The 22,046-nt window shown below is 38.9% G+C and overlaps 1 protein-coding gene across 1 annotated transcript; it reads right to left on the bottom strand.

Annotated features, from left to right (window-relative positions):
- Positions 1-650: 650 nt before the first annotated feature.
- On the bottom strand, positions 651-21,679 carry LOC124168656 (protein singed wings 2). Its single transcript, XM_046546918.1, has 8 exons — positions 21,529-21,679; positions 12,874-13,407; positions 10,503-10,913; positions 8,920-9,086; positions 6,723-6,953; positions 5,189-5,347; positions 3,637-3,840; positions 651-962 (listed from the first exon to the last, which is right to left on the bottom strand). Exons 2-8 carry the CDS (start codon positions 13,268-13,270, stop codon positions 744-746), a joined length of 1,788 nt encoding a protein of 595 aa, XP_046402874.1. The 5' UTR covers positions 13,271-13,407; positions 21,529-21,679; the 3' UTR covers positions 651-743.
- Between the last annotated feature and the right edge of the window lie 367 nt (positions 21,680-22,046).

Genomic DNA, 22,046 nt, shown 5'->3' with positions numbered 1-22,046 from the left:
TAAAAACGATATCATTACATAAATTATAGCACTTCTTGTCGGCAAATTTTGGAACTTGCTGGCCTCGACAGCTCTGTAACTGAAACGACTCGACTCGACATCCATAATGCAACTCAAAATACTCGAGTCGAGTATCAACTACTCGACTAGACTCGAATTTTGGAGTACTCGCACATCCCTAATCAAGTGAAAGTGCATTTAAAATGGTTTTTATGTTGTCTAAAAGTTTTCAATGTGAGCGCTAGTTGCCATACAGTACATAGATAGCAGCCTGTGAATGGAATAAGCATGAGAAAGTTGTCCTCAGCTCTTTTTTGCTGTTAAAATGCTGAGCAATGACAATGAGACAAAGCAAATTGATGCAGGCTGGTCCCATGAAGAACGTAGAGTACACAGGAAAACAAAAGTTAATCCTAGGATACGAAAATTACCTCAATTCTGGTGGTGGCTAGGTTGTAAAATCGAAACATTTCTGTACCTGTTGCTGAGAAAATTTTTCATGAAACATTGTCTTCTTTTTTTAATTAGAAACTTTAGTTTCTAGACGTGCATCTTGAAAATAACTTTACTCCTATTTGTGCATTCCACATTACCTACTATCCCCAGAATTTTCCAACCCCATAGAATTTATGTCTAGATTCCAAAGAAGATTTTAAAATGGAACGACACAGAGTGTTTATTCCTCATCACACTGATTAAGATTGCATTTTTTCACAACAATTGAAAGAAGCACAAAAGGTTTATTAAGGAATCTTGCTGACTATCCATGGAAGCCTGCCAGTTCTTCTGTATATGAAACAATCAAAAGCTAATTTGGAGAGCACAAAAATAAGAAGCAGGAGCAAAATAATGTTGGCTACATCCAATGGTTCAATTGGACCGTCACCCCAATCTCCATAGCACCAATCACCACTGCATTCCCCTCCTTCAATACAGACTTCTCTCCTTGACAGGTCCACTACCTGAAGAAAAACAGGACCAATTTATTATGTATTCCACCACTTGAAGTTATGAGGGTTCCTGATAAAAAGTAAACTAGGAAACATTGATAAAAGCATAATATGGTGAGAAAATTCCACAGAGAAAAAAATCATTTGCCTTGATCCAGCGGTGGATACGGTTAGGGGTGTGGGGGGCACGCGTCCCCCCTTGCGGGGCAGCCCACATTGCCAACCATTGCAGAACCACAATTGTAACATTTTTACATCATAAGATGGCATTGTCTTGCATAGGTGTATGTACTACAGTGACATCATGGCAAAATTATCAGTGCCGGAACACACTTCCCTTAACTTTTTTTAGATGTGAAATATTAATCTTTTTGTTCTTTTATTATAAGTTTTTATTTACATTTTATCACAAAAATTTTTGTTTGAAATGTATATATGTATTAGTAATTTTGAGGCAAAAAAATTGTTAAAAGTGTTATTTGACTATTATGTCTTTTGTTAACCAGTGCCAGAATGGCGTTCCGGCACCATGACACCTCTGGTGTATAATCAGTTTAAATTAAAACTTTCTCAAATTTTGCATGTGAATTGATTATTTTTTTATTATTATAAAAGTAAAGGTAGCTTAAGATATATTATGTGCCCCTCTTTGAGCTTTTCCTGTATCCACCACTGCCTTGTCCAGGATACGAACCCGGATCTCCAGATATCTGGTTGAGTGCTTTAACTAGTTAAGCTACTGAGGCATCATTACCCTCTGTGGAAATTTGTGGTTTTTACCGGACAAGTTTGTCTGGACTGCTGAGGATATTTTGTGCACAGTGCCACAGCCAGATTTTCTCTGTGGAATTTTTGCACATTTCATGTATTGCAGGTGACTCAGCAAAGTTATCACTGTTGGCCAGTCCCAGTACACTAAAATTAGGATAATATGGGTTATTTCAATCAAGGATACCATAGAGGCTGTGGTAGAGCATCTAGTTTAAAATGCCTCCACTAGGGACTTCCACCTGGCTAAGGTCGCTGTCCTAGGTGCCATCCCAGTGAGAAATGGGTGGTGGAATCCACGTGGAACCCACGTGGAGATGTAATGTGGATACCATGTGTTTTTGGTCGTGGAATCAACGTGGAACCCACGTGGAAATTTGGTCGAAAAATTAAAACAGCAGTAGGTGCTGTCCTAAAACCATTAAAACCTCAACCACTCTATAGCTAAACCTTCTATATATGTGTCTACGATTTTTCATGCGCTCTCATGGCTGCCTTTCCACGAATTATATAAAAATAGAATGTGCGATACATTTTCACATAACTAGCGTGGTTTCAGGATGATAAATGACGCAATGTCACCAGAGAGTTAAGTTCCACAAATTAGAAATTCTGTTTAACATTTAATGCTAATCACCACAAATCCACTTGAAATCAACGTGGGTTCAACCACTCAATATCCACCACCACCAAATATCCACCACTCAACGTGGATTCCACGTGGATTCCACCACCCATTTCTCACTGGGATAGGTACCTCGCAAGTCCGAGAGGGGTAAAAGAAGCCTAGTGCCAGGAAGGCACCACACACACATAACATCTAATAAACATGGCTCGAAACTCCTTATTTTAAAGTTTATAAAAAATTCCCGTGGGGAGGTTCCCCACAGGTAAGACTGCGGGAACATTTGTATACGTCTTGCATGCTGACTGCCAGAAAAAATGTGTTTTAACGTTTGACTATTGATCCTGCACCAGTTTCCTAAAATTTTTATTGCTTCCCGGGTATCTAGCAATTGGTCACTTTCCCTCATCGTAAGGATCACTGTGGGGCTTAACTCTCAAGGGCCATCCTTCACAGAATATCCTATCGTATCACCCATTTCATATTGTTTCCCATTCGGTCCACGCTGTTAACCCTTTCTAACCCAGAGCTGCTTCTGGGAGAAATAAAATTTCAAGACCATTCATTTTTAAAATGGGAGAATTTCTACTCAATCATCATTATATTACACCATTGAACTTTACAGCACAAAAGAATATGCAGTTTAAATCTGTTGGTTTTATGGTGGATTTAGCAAATAAACGTGAGATATAAAATAGCACATGTTTAATAATCCTTCACTAGGCACATGTTACATATAGTACCAGAAGAGACACTCATTCAAATAAATGAGTGAGACACTAGTGGCAGAAATACATCCCATAAATGCAAACAACAAACAAAAGAAAAACATAGGTATCTTTCAACACGATATTGTCAGATAAATCCCAAAAAAATCTTTCCTTAAGAGAGCTGGAAATGTAAGCATTTTTATTTTACTTGGAAGCAAGATTGGGTTATGATGGGTTAATGTGCCTTTGACAAATGCCAATCCCTTAGTAAGAAAGAAGGAATGGTCACCCTGGATAATAAGGGTTCACTCCCTGCAAGACACTTGGCCAGGCTAGAGGGGAAAAATGTTTATTACTTCTCTCCCATACAGACTGCTAGCTAAAATAATAATAATAATTGTTTATTCTTATGAGTGTTAACCCAATGTACAGAAAAAGTGTTACATTAAATAGCGTGTAGTGTGTAGCGTGTATTAAATAGTGTTACATTAAATCATGATCTTCCACAGCCCTAGGGTTACTAATGGGCCACTGATGCGCAATGGTTCACTTAAAATCCCTGTACATGTACTAGACCACTTACTGCTTCCAGAGAAAGGTCATCTCCCTCCGCAAATGCACATCGGACATCCCCAGCATCTCGAGCCACCGATGTACTGTATTTGGCCAGGAAATCTCGTAGCTGAGGGGCCCATGCACATGCACAGTCCCAGGGATTGTCGCCAAGGAAGAGGCCCCAAGCTCGTGAATTACGCTCCAGGGCTGCATCAATGGCATACACTGGCAGCTGGGGGGGAAAAACAATGATTTTCCACTCAATCAGTGCCCCACTTTGTCGTTATAGTAACTCTAATGATTTTCTGCATCCATGTTATTGAACACAAGGGCGTACCCAGGATCATAACCAGGGAGGTCAAGCCATTGTCTAGGAGGGGGGGGACAAATCATGGTCTATGGGGGGGCCAAGCCATGGAATTTATGAGATTATTTCCTTGAAAAATAGTTTTATTTTAGTTACATATCTCATACTAATATACATCATATTTCGTGTGTTAAAAGAAAATATGTTGAATACTTTCGTTCCAATTCAATCCTGATTTTGCTTAGACTATTGCGATTTTGGCTTCTAGGGGGAGGCAGCTGCCCCCTTCTGCCCCTCACTGGGTACGCCCAATATTGAACAGAAAATTTATTTTGAAATAACATCATGTATTTTCTCTTTTTGAATGAGATAATAAAGGAAGTTTTCCACGCAAAGAAAAATGTAATGCATTATGTACCTGGAATTGGAAAACTATTGAAAGAGAAAGCTAAAACTACCAAGGATATAAGCATGAAATATCAAGGGTGTATCTGCACAGGGGAGTGGAAGGATAAATAAGTATTTTTGCAATGAGCATAAAGATTTTGGAAGTGTTTTAATCATGTTGATGTTGAATTTTACTTACAAACGAAAAGTACTGATTTCCGCAGTGTTTCTTCCGATCTCTCTTTAGTATACTTGGGTGACAGCCCACTTCTTCTCTAATCTGACTCTAAATGAGGGTATGGTCAAGATACCTGCATCCCTATTTTTCCCAGGAAAGATTGACAGCAATAACCACCCTTTACCCATAAGTTGATATGTGTTCTATACAGGGAGGAGAAAATTTATGCCACAAAATTTTAACCCTGGATAGTTGATGCCAGATGGAACCAAAATTAATATTGATGTTTGGGTCGAAAACGTACCATTTTTAAACTAAAGAAACCAATAGTTTGCCCTCTTACAGGATGACTTGGATGTAACACAATCTACGGAAGGCAAAGCATTGGAAGTCATGAGTTGTCCATAGCATCCAACAGCAGCGCAAACTCTCAGCCAATAGGAGCACTTGACTCAAAGTTTCTGTAGTTTAAACGTGGTTTGTTTTTTACCTAAAAATTATCATCAATTTTGATTCAAACTGGCATCAGATATCCAATGTTAAACTTTTGAGACTCAATTTTTCTCCACCCTGTATAATATGGTGGATATTATGGCCACTCTAAGGGCTACAAAGATTTAAGCTGCACTCACGACAAAGCTATGGTATGTATGTATGTCCTCCAAACTCTAATTTCACTTTTTGAACTTGATCTAGAGCCAAACTCACCCTGGTCAACTGATTTCCTTTAAGGCTGAACAACCGAAAGTTCATCAACCAATGAGATCCTTCCAGAACATCTACTGATGAGATGTCATTATCATCAAGGTAGATGTCCCTCACATCACGGTAGTCTTCATTCATCACCAGGGGCCGAAGATCAGATATCTGCAGCAAGAAAAAAATGGTACATTTAAAACTTATAGCCATATAATTGAAAGCAGAATTTTTCATCATAATTATGCAAAAGCATGCTAGCTTTACTGCTCCAGTAGCTGCATTCTGGCTGGAATCCACCTTGCAAAATACAGAGTGAAATTTAAAATTCAGCAGGACATTCCTGCTAGCAAGCCCAAGTACAGCTTTACTATATGCTACATTCAAACTTTATTTCATCTGTAATTATCAGAATGGATTTCAGCTTAACTCTATGTTGCGTAAACCAAAATCCATCTGGAATTTAGCTTGTAAATTCCGACTGGAATCGGTCAAATAGCAAGAAATTTTTTCAGGGGTTTCCTGGGTGGAGAATGGGTTCCCTACACAGATATTTGAACATCGTAAAATGATATATTTTATTAAACCAGTAGTCTCCTCAGCAAATATATTGCAAGGGAATCACTTTTGGAGGGTTTGAAGTCCTCAAAGTCCCTCCCACCCTGGCTATGTGTCTGGCTGGAATCAAAGCCTCGTAAATGACCCAGAATGCAGCTGTAATCAAGGTGGGTGTCTTAGCTTGATGAATTCAATCAAAATCAAGGTAGTGCTCAATTTTTCCTTTCTTAAAAGAACTTATAATTAAAGTTCTCCATGAAAAATCATGTTTTACCAAAAAATGAAAAATAGCATCTTTAATCCTTTTAGTGCGGCGAGCTGATATGTGTATTGGCTCTTACGTAGTACATTTTTAATTTGCTATAACTTATTAAATTGATATATTTTATTTCAATTAATGTAAAATATTTTGTCAATCTGAACCAGTTTAACCTAAATCATAAAAAAACGCTTGTGGATACATATTAAAATAGCTTTGTATTGTTTTTTTTTCCTAGTTGCTACATTTTATAAAAATTCCCTCTGCATTTTCTTGCCAGTACCCCACGAAAAAAGATAGCACTAAGAGGGTTAATAGCCATTTTACATGGGGCATGTCATTGAGCAAACTGATGAATGTTTGAATTTTAAGGCACAATCAAAATTGCTTTGTGTAAAGCGGTGAATTATTAGAATGGATGAGAGAATGGATGAATGCAGCATGGCAAAATAGGCCCCACTCTAACTCCAAGCTTGCATTTTTGCAGTTTCAGTGCAAAATTTTTTCAATGCTAACCTATGCAATGACATGCCCCATGTAAAACAGCCTTAAAACTTTTTATTTATAAATGGTACTCACACATGTTTATTATTATGTAATAGTACCCAATTTTCTCCAAGAGGTGCTGGAATGACATTCCAGTGCATTCTGACTGAAATTTAGCACTGAATCCAAGTATGTATACTAGGTGAGCAATAGCATTCAAGCCCAAAACTATGAAACACTCACTCTATTACCCTTCACAAATAGTGTGGTGGTGTTATCTGGTAGGCGAGATGGCAGTCGGGATAGGTTTCGGTGACTGCAGTCAACTGTTATCACAGGCACCAGCCAATCAGGTCGCTTCCCTTTTCCTCCCGTCCATATCATGCCCACCTCCCCTCCACTGTGCCACACTACTTTTGTCATGGTGCAGTTGCAGTGCCACGGGTGACTATCCGGACACTGGTCATGCAAGTGCTGAGAAGAAACAGGAATTGCAATTGCACACACACACATGGCTGAAAGTTTAACTGCTAAATTTGAAATGTTAAAATTTAATTGTTGGTTATTGTCAAACCAATTGTCGGCAAGTTTGCTTTGTAAAATCAAACAGTGGCAGATTTAGGGGGAAGGTCACAGAGGTCATGACACCCCCCCAAATTTTATCAACAATTTTTAATTTTTATCAGTTGAATAGTTCTTGTACCCTTGCAAATGAGTTAAGAGAGTGTACTATATGCAAATGCATGGGTAAAAGTACCCTCATCATCACTGTAAACCTTTACCAATAAATAATTTTGTTTCTTTCTGTTTCATGAAACATTAATATGATTCTTTTAAACTTAAAGTAGGCTATTTATTTCTTCCCTATTTTTAAGCTTCTTAAATGTCTAAAACTGTTCAATTTCATCAGTTGTCAAGAATAAAAAATGAAATTTAAGGCTCTGAAATGCGTAAAATATGGGTATATATTTAAAAAAAATTTAAACAGGAGATAAATTTTTCTCCTCCAGGGGGTATTCCATACTCCCCAGGCCCCCCATGTCATCCCCAACTTTGGTGCTGAATCTATTTCTGAAATCATGACAACATAATGACCCTGAAAACATGTCTCCTTATTCCACAGCTACATTCAAGACACTCCAATGGTTTTGTCCTTGAGGTCATCTTCAAGAGTATAGATTAAATTTTTGCGAGGAAAGCTCTTCTTGCATGAGGACATATACAAGGGAAGGAATTGATAAAAAGGAAGACAGTCATTAGGCAGTGAGTAATTTGGAGAGTAAGGTAGAAAACAATAGCGAGGGAAGGGATAAACATAATTTAGTGGCATCCCAGTGAGAAATGGGTGGTGGAATCCACGTGGAACCCACGTGGATAATTAACGTGGATACCACGTGTTTTTGGTCGTGGAATCAACGTGGAACCCACGTGGAAATTTGGTGGAAAAATTAAAACAGCAGTAGGTGCTGTCCTAAAACCATTAAAACCTCAACCACTCTATATCTAAACCTTCTATATATGTGTCTACGATTTTTCATGTGCTCTCATGGCTGCCTTTCCACGAATTATATAAAAATAGAATGTGCGATACATTTTCACATAACTAGCGTGGTTTCAGGATGATAAATGACGCAATGTCACCAGAGAGTTAAGTTCCACAAATTAGAAATTCTGTTTAACATTTTATGATAATCACCACAAATTCACTTGAAATCAACGTGGATTCCACGTGGGTCCAACCACTCAATATCAACCACCACCAAATATCCACCACTCAACGTGGATTCCACGTGGGTTCCACGTGGATTCCACCACCCATTTCTCCCTGGGATCAGGTAAAGGCAGATTTATGGAGGATTACATGGGTCATGACCTTATCCTCCACCAAAATTTTATCAAAAATTTAAATTTTTTATTAATTTTACATTGTTTAACTTCTTCAATGCTTAAAATTGCTCAATTTCATTTGTTGCTAAGAGTAAAAACAAAATTTTAGGCTCCAAAATGAGTAAAAAATGGGAATTTAGAAAATGTTACACAGGAGAACATCCCTCTCTCCAGGGGGCATTCCATACCCCCCGGAGCCAGACCATTTATCCCCCCCAAAATTGATGCTGATTCTCCCCGTGGCATCAGACTAATGGATTTTGGGGTGGTAGCAGGCGGTAACGTCACTGAGAACTAAGGGGAGGAGGTGGAACATAGGATTAGGTAATTCAAAACACTATTAAAATGCACACAGGGATAAGATTAAATTTCTTAAGCTTTCTACAAAGTCCAGCATCACTCCTTTGTCATTCACATGTAAGCTTGTGGGAAATATTTAATAAATGTCCTAATCTCTAGCAGATAGAAAGATAGTACAGACAGAATACTAAAAAATATAGGAGAATGAATGGAAAAAGAGGTCGAGCCCTTATTACTAGATCCTATTACTCACTTTTATAAGGCCCATGACTGGAAAGAGCGGCTTCCCACTATAAGCATCATCACGACACATGAGTTTGTCTCTGTCAGCTATTCTCCTTCCAAGTCGAGATGGCAATGTCCGGTCACGGTCAGCCACCAACCATCGTAGACCTCCATTTGAACAATCCCATGGGTTTCCTGAAATACATCAGACTGATGGGAATATCAATTTCAACATCCTGATTTCCAAATCTTTCATACAATAATGACAAAAAAGGAGACCCCTGATACTGAGAACTGAGTGCCTGTAGACTTATAGTCACAATTATTTTCCTAAGAAATCATGTGTTGCACACGAGACTGAATGAACGAGTGAATGTTTCAAATTCACTCATTCCGCCTTACACTAGCCTCTTTCACTTGGTCGTCATAGCATCAGAGGTGAATCCAGGCATGAATTTTAAAGGAACTTCCTCCCTCATCCAAACTTTGAATTTTCTCTGCAATTTATGTGCGATTTGTAGCATATGTTAATAAAAATCAAAATTTAGATAAATTACGATAAATATTTAAAAGCTATATTTCATGTAAAGAATTTTCTTTCTGAATCAAATTACAATATTCAAAAGATTACATCAAATTCTGTAGTAAATTTTAACTACTCTAATGAGGAAACTCTACCTGATTTTATATCACCAGTAGTTCAATCAGGTTTCCATGATTGATTATTAATAAATTAAAAGATTCAGGCAATTTTCCACAGAAATTTTAATTGTACCCCTGGCTTCAATATACCTTTTTAATTTCCCTCATTTTTCTGCCATTCTGCACATTTAGGTGCCAGGAACTTACAACAGAGCTATACCAAATCATGCCGTATTTCATTGGGTAAATTATTCTTTGTATTTACATCAACTAAGTGTCTCCTAAGAGGCTGGCATTTCAATGGAAATCTTATCCTACATCTTGAGGTTGAGGATAGAACATCGATATAAGTATGACCTACGTTTAATTCCTATGATAGATTTGATTCAATAAATTAATTACCATCAGGTTACACCTAGACTAAAAAAGCTTTCATAGTCTGCTCACTTAGCAGCAGCATGTCTATACCCAAGCCCCATGGTCACACCCATTTGCTAGCATAAAAAAATGAATGCCACATAAACATGTCATTCATTTGCTTGCTTAGACAAAGTTACACTATGAACACGAGTCATTCATAATGAAAGAGTTAAATATAGAAATTATGCATTTGGTTAATTCTTTCGTGACTTTACATCAAGTAAGTGTCTCAAAAGTGGGTAGGAAATCTTTTCCTACATTTTAGCATGAAGACAGAGGATTCATAAAAGTCTGACCATAGAAGCAAGACTTACCTATGAAAGTCAACTTTTTGCAGAGAGATGTGGTGAAACAACATATCAAATGATCAACAAAGATATCCTACTGCCCATAAATTCTATTACAACGGGTAATGATTGTGTAACGATTGAAACGTGTGTAGTAAGCTATTATAATAAATTTTTGGGAAGTATGATATCTTCGTTGATCATTACCTATGAAAGAGTTAAATATAAAAATCATACAAAGAGACCTCAAGGTAGTTCTCACCTGCCAAGTATATCTTGTGCACACGCCTTATCCATCTCCCTGACTCCAAAGTCCTCAGCCTGTTGCCAGAGAGGTCCAATGATCGTAGCCTCCTCCGCCGAAGCAACCTCATCAGCCTCTCCTCCTCCTCGGGCTCCATTGGGCCCATGATGGCGCTGATGTTGCTGTGGGAGAGGGATGAGGCACTGAGGCGCAGAAGTGCAGCCCACCGCTCCTCCTCCCCTTCCTGCGCTCCTCCGTCGCCCCCGCCTGCTCCCCCTGGCCCCGTTCCTTCACCCCCGATGGCCCCGGCTGTTTCCTCGGAAGAGGAAGACGAAGATGAGGCCCCAGCCTCGTCTTCCAGGTCGAAGCCCACCACGTGGCTCACCATACTGCCTGGAGCCACAGTCAAGCGACGCAGCTCGGGGAACTCTACAATTTTTAGAAACAAAATTGGAATTCAAATATTCACTGCTCCTTAAAAAAAATTATTTTTTCAATTCAATCCAATATATTTTTTGCAGTTAAAATATGTATCATTTGTAAATTCATGATTTTTGAATATTTGATTTACCTTTGTGATTCAAAGTAAGTGTGCCCTTATATTTTGGGTGGGGGCTCCGGACCCCTCGGACCCCCTCCTCGCTCCACCACTGATTTTTAGAGTCAGAAATGAAATTCGAATATATTGTAAGCAAAATTTTTCACTCCAAACTAAGCCAGAAATGCATGAATGACACAGGATTATCATCTCACTAACCCACTCAGTATTTCAACCCGAATGTTGTTTAGGATAAGTGAAGATAAAGTAGGAAGAAATATTAATCAGTGAGAAGGATTTCCTGCTTCCTCAGTAGAGAACTTGGATATATTCTTCCCAGTTTTAACCTCAGGTCAGTGTCTCCGTGGCGGCCAGTGTTTCATTGAAATTTCTTTTCCAACATCTTTAGGGTTGATGTTTGATGATCATGGCTCTTATGGCAGCTCTAACCTCAACCCCAAGGATGTTGGAAAATATTTCTAATGAAACATCGACCATCATGGAGACAACAACCTCAGAAGAATTTACCCAATGAAATATGGCCTCTTTTGGTATAGCTGTGAGAAAAGTTCCTGGCACCAAAATGAGCAAAATGATAAGGATAAGAGGAGAAAGTCACCACCGGGGGGTGAGCTTGTTCGAGGTAGCTTGTTCAGCAGGGCAGTATTTCCTCTGCTTTTGCTCTCAAGGGAAAGGCACGATCATTGCAAAGGCCAACTCAGACAGGATAACCAATAGTTGTGTGTCTCATGAAAACTAATGCTTATGGCTTTGAAGTATAAAATAGTGTGGAAACATATGGTTTGTAGCAATAACAAGGGTTCTCAGTGGAATCCTCAAAGAGAATGTTCACTTTCACCCTCGCCACTTCCACACGGAAGTTCGACAAATTGACTCGTCTTAGTAAAATACAGGTGTCACATACTTTAAATAACTCTCTGCATGTACTATGGTTTTCAATAATAAGCAGACACTCACGAGCCCAAATTAACTGATCGGTGAAAACTTGGAAGGTTGGCACATGAAGAAATCTGTATCCTTTGGATTCACTGTACTTACCGACAGCCGACGAGGACGGACGCGGGTGCGACCAAGCTACCGAAGCTGAAGTCAAACTCCAAGGGTAAAAACCCTAGTGGATTTAAGATTAGCGGATGGAATGCACTGAGGAAACTCACTTCCATGCTCACGTTGGGCCATTGAAGGATTTTCTTTCGGGCTCAGAGGAAAAACCTCACCATGTATCCCGAAAGAAAACACTCCAACGGCACAACCTGTGCGTGATTGTTAGTTTCCTCGTGCATTCCATCAGTTAGGGCTTTTGCTCTTGGAGTTTGACTCCCATTTTGCTGGCCTGGCGGCATTCGCGACCGACCTCGCCGGCTCTCGGTGACGTAAAGGCAAAGGATTCCGCTTATATTGTGTGTCAACCAGGGGCGCAGCTAGGAATTAAGGCTGGGGGGGTTTAGGTGCAACTAATACTAGGGTGTGTGGGGGTATGGTGTACCCACCAGGATAAGCGGTAGGTGCGAGATTAATAAATTGCGGAATTTTAAGATAATTGGTTGAAAATGATGAGTTTTACGGCTTTCTGGGGGATATTTTATTAATCCTTCACTATTCTATTAGTAATATCAATCCAATTTTAGTAAAATGGATTAAACTTTAAAATTTCTCTGAACTCTGGGGGGGGGGCGGGGGGGGGTTTATCCCCAAAAAACCTCCCCTCTCTCCCACCCAACCCGACCCCATCAATAAAATGGGACTCGTGGGTGACTACGTATTATTATTGAAAACAATTATACATATATCGTGTTCCAAAATTAGTTGTTACTCCTTAGTGGTTTTAACCTTTGATAATCGGTCCCAGGTCGATGATGTCATCCGGATATGCACAGAAGGTGATGGAGCGCACCAGTTCGGCCTTCACCTCGCTCCGTCTTCCCGCCAGCATCGCCTCTTCCGCCCGCCGCCTCTCCCTGCCGCCCGCTCCGGACCCCTGGCCCTCCGGCGCGCTGTTGTCTGCATCCTCGACGCTGTCTTCCTGCTGCCCGCCTGACCTCTCCCTGCGCGCCGACAGCAGTGGTAAAAGAGGCAGCGGATCTGCAATCCGGTGGCACGTGATGGCCCGGCGGGACGAGGCGGCGGTGCAGTGCGGTGGCGCGTCTATCGGAGGACACTGGGGGATGGTGCGCGACACCACGCCGCCGATGGCCAGCACGAGAAACAGCAGCGTCGTGGACGCCATCTTTCGTCCGAGGCTGGGCGAAGGCGGGAAAATATCAATTGGCGAGAAGCGACGCGACGACGGTGCGAGGACAACAATGGAAGTGGTGGAAACGCGCGAATTCTACTCACTTCGCAAGTTCTTCAGCTATCCACGCCCTGCAAATGTGAAATGCAAACACAAAAATAATTACACAAAGTAGAAATTTGAACCAACAAGCGAAAGAAACAGTAGTGGTTATGACGCCATCTTACGTTCGGGGCTGGGTGAAGGCGGGAAAATGTCGACTGGCGAGACGTTATGGTGTGAGAACAACAATGAAGGCGAGAGTAACGCGATAATTCAGATTATGCGGCTATTTCTTCTGCTATCCGCACCCTAAAAATGTGAAATGCAAACATAACATAAATTACATGCAGAAGAGCTTCGGCCCAGGTAGCAAAGATTGGGCTGCATCCCCAAGCATGGGGAAAGTATCCATGCATCTGCTTCAAAACTCGAAAAATGCAGTCTCCTTCTTAAGGAAGTAATCTCTTAGCCGCCTTAACCTTAACCTTTCTACTCCTCCTTGATCCTTCGCTTTCTTCCACAGAGTCTTTGTTCGGCATTGTATTGGTGAGCTTTTACGGCCATGAATGGCGGCGGGTCGGCTGTTTGAAGGAATTATTCTCGGGTTATCCACAAGGTTGAATGAGCCGGATATGGATAAATTGACGCGGAGGAAATCCCGAGAAGAATTCCTTCACTTATTTCGCTAAGAAAACCTACGATACCATTTCACTAAGTGGAAGTGGGTTTTATATGATGTAGATTACGGAAATATTCCATCAGAAATAAAATTTGGAGTATACTTCTCCATGGAGGTGAGGCATGGCCAATGACAGCAGCGGGGAAATCAGTTGAGGAGGCTTTTGAAATTCAATGCTTCGGAAGAATAAAGATGATCAAATGGATCGTCAAAGAGAGAGAAATGAGGATGTTCTAAGAAGAAGAAAGAAGAGAAGCCTCCTTGATGAGAAGAAGAAACAACCTTCTAGGCCATATCTTGAGACGTGATGGGCTCATGAATACAATCGTCGAAGGACAAGCGGATGGTAAGCACGGAAGACTCCGAATAAAATATATGGAACAGGTAAAGAAGGACGTGATAGAGAAGAAATACGTAATTGTGAATAGATTAGCTGATAGGAGATTTGAATGGAGACAAGAAGCTGCGTAAAAAATCTTAGGATTTTTGACCAGTGATGATGAATAAATAATAATGAAGCTTACAAAACAACATAGAGAATCTTTTTTTGAGTAAGTATCTAAGAGGAATACAATACATGGGTGGTATTAGGGTAATTTTTGCTAAATTATGGAATCGATGTGTTCAACGTCAAATAACAGAAAAAGGATTGATTTCAAAGGTATAATTTACACCAGCAAATTAGTCACGGAAGTAGTAGTCAGGCAGAATCACCTTTACACTACTTCGTGCGTCAAGAATACAAGTAAATTTAGCGGACATGTGGTAATTATGAAGGCGTTATGGGGAAATATACGATGACTCTCATGTGAATAGATTAACCACGTATCTGCTGGTCAAATTAGCCGAAGGACGTGGAAGCCAATTGCGAAATAGCTTTATATTATGTAGATGAGAAACTTGATTGCACTGAAAGAGAACTGGAGCAATTTTAAACATTTTGAATGAAAATCAAAGATACTATTTTAGTGGTAGCCACATGCTTAGCACGATACCGCAATTTCTTTCGCTACACTAAGTCAGGGATAACTGAAATCCCTAAACATAGGCAACTTGCATGCCACAAGTAATGTTACATTTTGCATAAATGACAGGATATGATATATCTGTATTAAGAAATCCTAGTCCTATAGGTGAAAACTTTGTTTGTACTTACAACGATGCAAACCGATATATTTATCATATAGACAGTGATTCATCATTCATTGAGAGAAAGCAGATACAGATTAGTCTCGAAATTAGTAGGAATATGAATAAATGGTCTCTTCCTCACATATGTTAACCAACCTTTAAAAGAAGTAAAGTAATCGACATTGCAAGAGAACCTTGATGAAAACTTGCGGATTCATTCACAGATATTTTTTCATTTTACACAACACAAAAGCGACCCTGAATTGTTCATATTATCACGATATCATTTCTAAACCCAGAAAGATTGATGGCCGAAAATTGCCTTATTTGTATCGATAAGTATATTACAATAATAATAAAATAAGATTACAAGAGAAAGTCGTCATTGCTTACGTGAAGATCGTTATTCGTCGTCATATTCGTATCGAATCATAGCCCCAACTACCTTGGACAAAATTTCTTGGCGTAAAACGTAGCTGCAAACCAACGCAGTACGCCTATTCGTAACATTTGTGATAATTATTGATATCAGATCATAATTATAAATATCAGTATGCTCTAAGGTCAGGCAACGGCTTGTTCGTCTAAAAATTGCGTTATAATGAAGTTTAAATTTTCAGGTGATTTGGAGTACTCCTAGAGTAAATTTTACATCTGAGAAAATATACTAATGCAAAATTTTCGAATTCAAGACCTGAGTGCAAGAACCAGATGATGACCAATTTAAAAAAATGAGAGAAACACACGGAGCTGCGCCTTCCTTTTAACAGCAGACATAGTTATTTTCAACATTAAGTTCCAAATAAGGTCATCTGACATTATTGAATCCTTAAGTTCTACTCTCTGAATGCAAGAACCATTATTTGTTTCTCGTTTGTCTCGAAACTTAAACCTTGGTCATTATCTTGTTTTTGCACTCATATATTCCATGCATACGATACTGTAAAATGTTGGTATTATTTACAAACCCTGAAAATTTCAAGAAAGTGAAATGAATTTTAATGAGCGTTAAATCACGAAAAAAGATCGGTCGATAAGGAAATACAGAGTTTAGTTTCTCTGTGACAAAAAAACTTGGGAAAAGCTTTCAAATTTGAGATTCAGACAAATTTTTACAAGGATCTCTTTTATTTACTCAGAAAATTTAAGTCTTTTATAAATCACCGAAAAATACCTTCATTATTGCGTCTATAAACTGGAGCCGTGGTCTTCCTCTGGGCCTTTTTCTATCCACATGTCCCTCTAGGATTATCAATAGGATCCCCTCCATGCCTCATTATATGCCAAATAAGTTCTACTAGTTCCACTCTTCTATTTACGACCGAGTTTAATATATTTCTTTTCTCTTTCAATTATTTTGTAAACCGAGGTAAATATTTGAAATGGAGGTATATTTGAAACATAAATTTAAATACCAGAAGATACAGGTAAATTTTTACATGCTATATCCTGTGTGTTACCATAATATTTAAAAATGTATTGCACAACTTTAAACCGAGTATTAAACCGCATAAAACATAGGTGGAGCTGGAGCGGTTCGTCCTCGTCCTCCGCGGTAGCGAGTTCCCTTAAAAGACGCGGAGCGTTTCGACTTCGGATATAAGCCCGAGAATCACGCACCTTCATGAAAAGCTCCCGGTAGGCAAGGAAAATTCATTGCCTCGCGAAAAGTGAGCGAGCATAGATAAAGAAAAGCAATTAGTACGGGCGTAATAAACGGGCGATAATTATAGCACTTGCGCAACACCTTATTTGCTTATGATCCTAACCGTGTGTATCTTATAGACATCGTCTCCCGAGGTCTACCGCCATCAACGGTTCACAGATAAGCAGCTTCAACGCTGCCATTAGGTTTGCAGAAGCAATGAAATGACTACAGTAAGACATTTCATCGAGGAAGTGCAGATAGTATCTGTTAAATGTAATAAAATTCAACATTTAAAGATAATTTTTGCCGGATCAATTTTTTTAAATCAAAATAATTTTATTAACCCCAATTTTACATTCACAATTAGTACGAAATGATAATCGATTAAATTAATTTCTAGATTTTGTTTTTTTTTAGATGTCTTGTGAACTCATTGAAGGTAATTTATGCTAATACTTCTTGATCTTTAGTAAACGCGAAATAATTCATAGAAAACTATGAATTCTCCCCAGTTTGCGGGCTGATTTCACAAAGGTATCACAACTGGTGACTTCTTTCAGTTTGGAGGTTGAGTTAAATTTCTGCTAAAATACTTTTCAACGCATTGATGTATTATTTTTTCCATGAAATTATATTGATAACTAAATTACATTAAATATATTAATAATTAAACTAACAAAACAAACCACGATTATCTCCATCATATTTCTATTCTTAAACAATCTTAATAATCTCTCTGAACGTCATGTAATCACATTGTTTGCATCTGAAATTTGCTTTTGATAATTATGTATGATATTTGGCACGATGTGATGGAAGTTATTAACAATTTTTGATTGAAACATTGCAGTATTTTCACGGAATTTATTTGATCACGAGACGCTTCGTTTGTTGCACCTAAAAAACAACGAAACGCGTCGTCTTGACAACGAAACGCGTCATGCTCAAATAAATTCGGTGAAACTACGGCAATTTTTCATTTTAATTATTGTTTTCGTAAATATAAATTGCATTGTATCATTATCAATGAGCATATCCTGGGCACTTTTCAAGTCACAATAAACTAGTATGCACATCATGCTGAAAAGGGGGTACAAGGATTTCCTGCGAGAAAGAAAATATGAAAAATAAAAGGTTGAATAAATAGAATTATATGCACGCTACGTTTGAATATATTTTTTTAAACTACGAGCCATGACACAATTGGTCCATGATACAGACAGGTGAATTTGAATCAAACTCGTAAAACTCAGAAAAAGTGAAAAGGACACCTTATAAACACGGCGCTCCGGCAAAAGTGATGCGAAAATATGCCACAAAATCGTTCAGCTGTACAAGCCATTTCTGTGAGGCTGTCTCATCCTTAACATAGTAGGACTTTTCCTGGAATTGACACAAATATTGCTAAAATAATTCTCAATTACAAGATGAAAATGCAGTCAAAATTATAAATTGATTCGTATCCAAAATAAAGTTTTTTTTAACGAAGATAATTTCCCAATTGACACAGAAGCTGACAAAATATGGCTGGTATCCAAAATAAAGTTTTTTTTAACGAAGATAATTTCCGAATTGACACAGAAGCTGGCAAAAGAATCGGCTGCCTGGCAAAAAATTTATATTATGCAACCAGACCAATGACCTGTATTAGGAAAATGGTATGATTAAATATTATTTTGTCCATCTCTTCCAAATTCTGTCCTCTTGAATGGAACAAAAGGTGAAATTGTACCAGTTTTAGGAACTATAGCTCGCTGTATTCACGTAGTTCTGCTTCGACTTGCAAATTTTGAATTTTATGGATCGAATAACTTGTGAGGATGGATCGACATGACTTAAACGGCACTTTCCTTTTGACATTCTCTAACTTTTAATCTCCCTCGGTGCTTTGCGATAACCGAATGAAAACAAGTCTAACCACACAGTGACGAATATAAGAATAACCTCTGGGATATCAAGAGGAGCCCAATAATGCTAGATATCTCGGACTGAACAAGGACCGATAATTTTATCCGAGACTGCCCAGGATACACCACTTACTCATGCAACCGAGGTCAGCTATGACCCAACCATTTGGAAAAAAAACATCGTGAAAAAACTAATCGAGTTTCTAACCTAATTAATATAGTTAAATATTATTGTTTCTGATACATATATAAGCCAATATTTACTTTTCGGTATTTTAAAAATATAAAAATTAAAACAGTTACGCTTCCGAGAGTTAAAAAGGCAATGAAAAGCAATGCTGTAAATTATAAAAATGAATAAGTAGCATAAAAACAGGTGTGGTGTCAGAAGAGCTAAGTAATTTTAGAAAAAAAGACTATGGTCTGATTCTTGGCAATCAGACTCTCTCTCCACTGGTGTAATACAGGGGTGGTCTGGCCATGTCGGCTGGTCGGCAATCGCCGAGGGCCCCGAGACTAGCCCCCCCCCCCCCACAACGCTCGCGTCTATCGTGAAGCGTATATGAAAGGCGCAATAAAAATACTCATTACTTGAGCCAAATATTTTTGCAATTAGAAAATTATGCGTTGTCATTAGTTTCTTTTTGTACAACATACTCAGTGTAAAAAGATTAGGTATATAAAAATAAGTAAAATAAAGGTTTCTGAAGATAAAAGAGAACTTGATGCTTTTTTGAAAGGGTTATCCGAAAAGGTTATTTTAGAGGTGTTTTAGATTTCAATGCAGTTTCAAGGAAACAACACACTAAATATACACCATAACCATAAAAATTATTACATTATCTCTGCTTTGATATTATCACTTTTCATAGTTTTTTTCTTATGAAATTTCTATTTTTTATTAACTTTTATCCAGTTTTTAAGAGCAAGAATAGCGTCAATATTCATTCCCGGGAATGCGATATCTTAAAATTTTCCGGGGGGGAATCCTGCATCCCCCGGTAAAGCCTGAATCACACGATCATTTTTTTTCGTCGCGAAAGTGATCACTATCGCGAGCACTGCGCAAAATGATCGTCGGCGGCAATTGTTTTTCGCGATAGCGATCGCGATGTGGATTCCCATCGCTATTTTTCATCACTCGTCCGGTCGCTTTTTCCGTCGCTAAAACCGTCACTAAAACCCCATATCAGCCAATCGGAACGCATTCCCCTATGGAGCGATTGCAGCGCAACGTTTGACAATTGTGGGAACGACATAAATAAACAAATACGCTACATAATTTCGTGATGTGGGTCCTATGACAACGAGCTGTGATATTGGAAATGATGCGAAAAGCGACGGCGGGAGTGACCGCGTGATTCAGAAAAATGATCACAAGAGCGATTGCTTTTCGTGACGGGAAAAGTGATCTCGATAGTGATTACTTTCGCGACAAAAAAAAAATGATCGTGTGATTCAGGCTTAAGGAGGGCCCCGTCATGATCTCCAGCCGAGGGCCCTCAATTTCCCCAGACCGCCCCTGGTGTAATATTGTTAGAGACTAGTGAGTTTTCAGTAATAATATGAAAGAATCTGAAGAGTTTGTCACACGATAATGAGCCGTTAACAAGAGACAACGAGAATATAGCAGTGAGATGGTGGAAATAAAAATTTATAATAGTATTTTTTCCAAAGGAAGTTTGTGGACATGATTTTATACAGCCCTTAAATGCCTGGAATTATTCCGTCCGTGAAACTTTTAGCCGTGACGAATTCTTTCAAACTCAGTTATGGATGCAATTTTACAAGAAAATTTTACCTTTTCACTGATTTTTAAGATTATTGTTCCACACTATTTAGCATAAAAACATTTTTGGAGTGTATCAAGAATAATTACTTAATTATTAGAAATGAACTGTTTATGATTTATTTTCATATGGAATATTTCGACGCCATCATACCGGAAAAACCTTTTCAAGCAGCATACTTTTCTCATAAATCTGTTGAATAATAACAATTAAAGTGAAAAACGTGGCATATGGTTACGACGAGAAGGATTATTCAAATATTGCGTCCTTTCCGAGTTGACAGCATATAATTTTCAATGAACTAATATGAGTGGTTTGGAAGTCAAGGGGTAGAAGTGATTTCTTTTTTCCATACATAGTTAGGTACAGAAATTAGGTATAGAAAGGAAACGAGATCAATTAGATATTTGACATAGTGCATTTCATTTTCCACTCGATGTCAGCACAGAACTGAGACTCACTAGTATCCCTTGGCAACCAATTTTTGTGTATTTCTTCTAACAATTAACTTTACCTCACCCTATTTAGAAAAAAATCACTTGGACCCCTTGGCTTCTCATCCCCTCATATATATCGTCTGAAATACAACATCTGAAACATCTTCAGACATTATTGTGAATATGTATGTTTCTAACTATATCGCTATGATATTTTCAGATAAACAAGGTTGTTGGTTACGGTCCATTTCAAAAGAAAGTCTGAAGTATCCTCTCTCTTGAAGAAGGAAGTCTGATTTGCCTCCTAATTACCAAGAAATACTACAATCATTCTTGAACGCAGGCACACGAACGCAAACGATGGTGTATAAAGAGTTCACACCACCGAAGTTTCTATAAAATGAAAATCGTATGAAAAGGTAGCTATTTTTAAAATCACGATTGAAAGGTGGGAAAAAAACACATGATGATCTCTATCGATAGATGAATAACCGGGATTTGAAAATCGAACAAAAAATTCTACGCAAGAGCCACGTGCGCTGCTGCTCCCGTCCACAGGGAAGCGCATTGGACCAGAGATTTTGGGATAGCGTGCGATGACGTACTTTGTTGTCTTACCTGCCTCACAGCCGGCCGGACGAGTTTTGCGTAGTCAGAGATGATGTGTGCTCTCAGCAGTGGATGAAAACGAGACGTCAAAGAGTCCAAAATGGTCGTTTACGACGAGTATTCTCTCAGATCGCTCGAGATCTGCGCGTGGAGTGACGGAGAGGCGGGTAACCGCCGAAGGGGAAGGTGACAAGACGGAAGGGGAGCAAGGAGAAGGGAACGAAGTATCATAGCATCGCTGCACAAGATATCGCGAAAACGGCTCCAATAGCTCCCCGATGCTTGATACTAGTAGTGTGCCAAGTGTACCTCGAGATCAGGAATTCGAAAACCCATAATTCGATGATTCAGGTTCTTCAGTATCCATGTACGAAATAAATAGGCTAGTTCACATCTACCTATATGCAGGGTGTTCCAGGAGGTATTCTGCAATACTTCAGGAAGTGGTAGGGAAGACCATTTTAAGCACTTTTTGTCCTATAAACATCGGGCCGCCACTCCTTAGTTACTGAGCTATTTCAACGCAA

Source organism: Ischnura elegans, chromosome 12 (genome assembly GCF_921293095.1).
Source record: "Ischnura elegans chromosome 12, ioIscEleg1.1, whole genome shotgun sequence".
Classification (NCBI taxonomy): Eukaryota; Metazoa; Arthropoda; class Insecta; order Odonata; family Coenagrionidae; genus Ischnura; species Ischnura elegans.
Note: the sequence above shows the minus strand (reverse complement) of the source record. Positions and strands in the feature narration are given on the sequence as shown.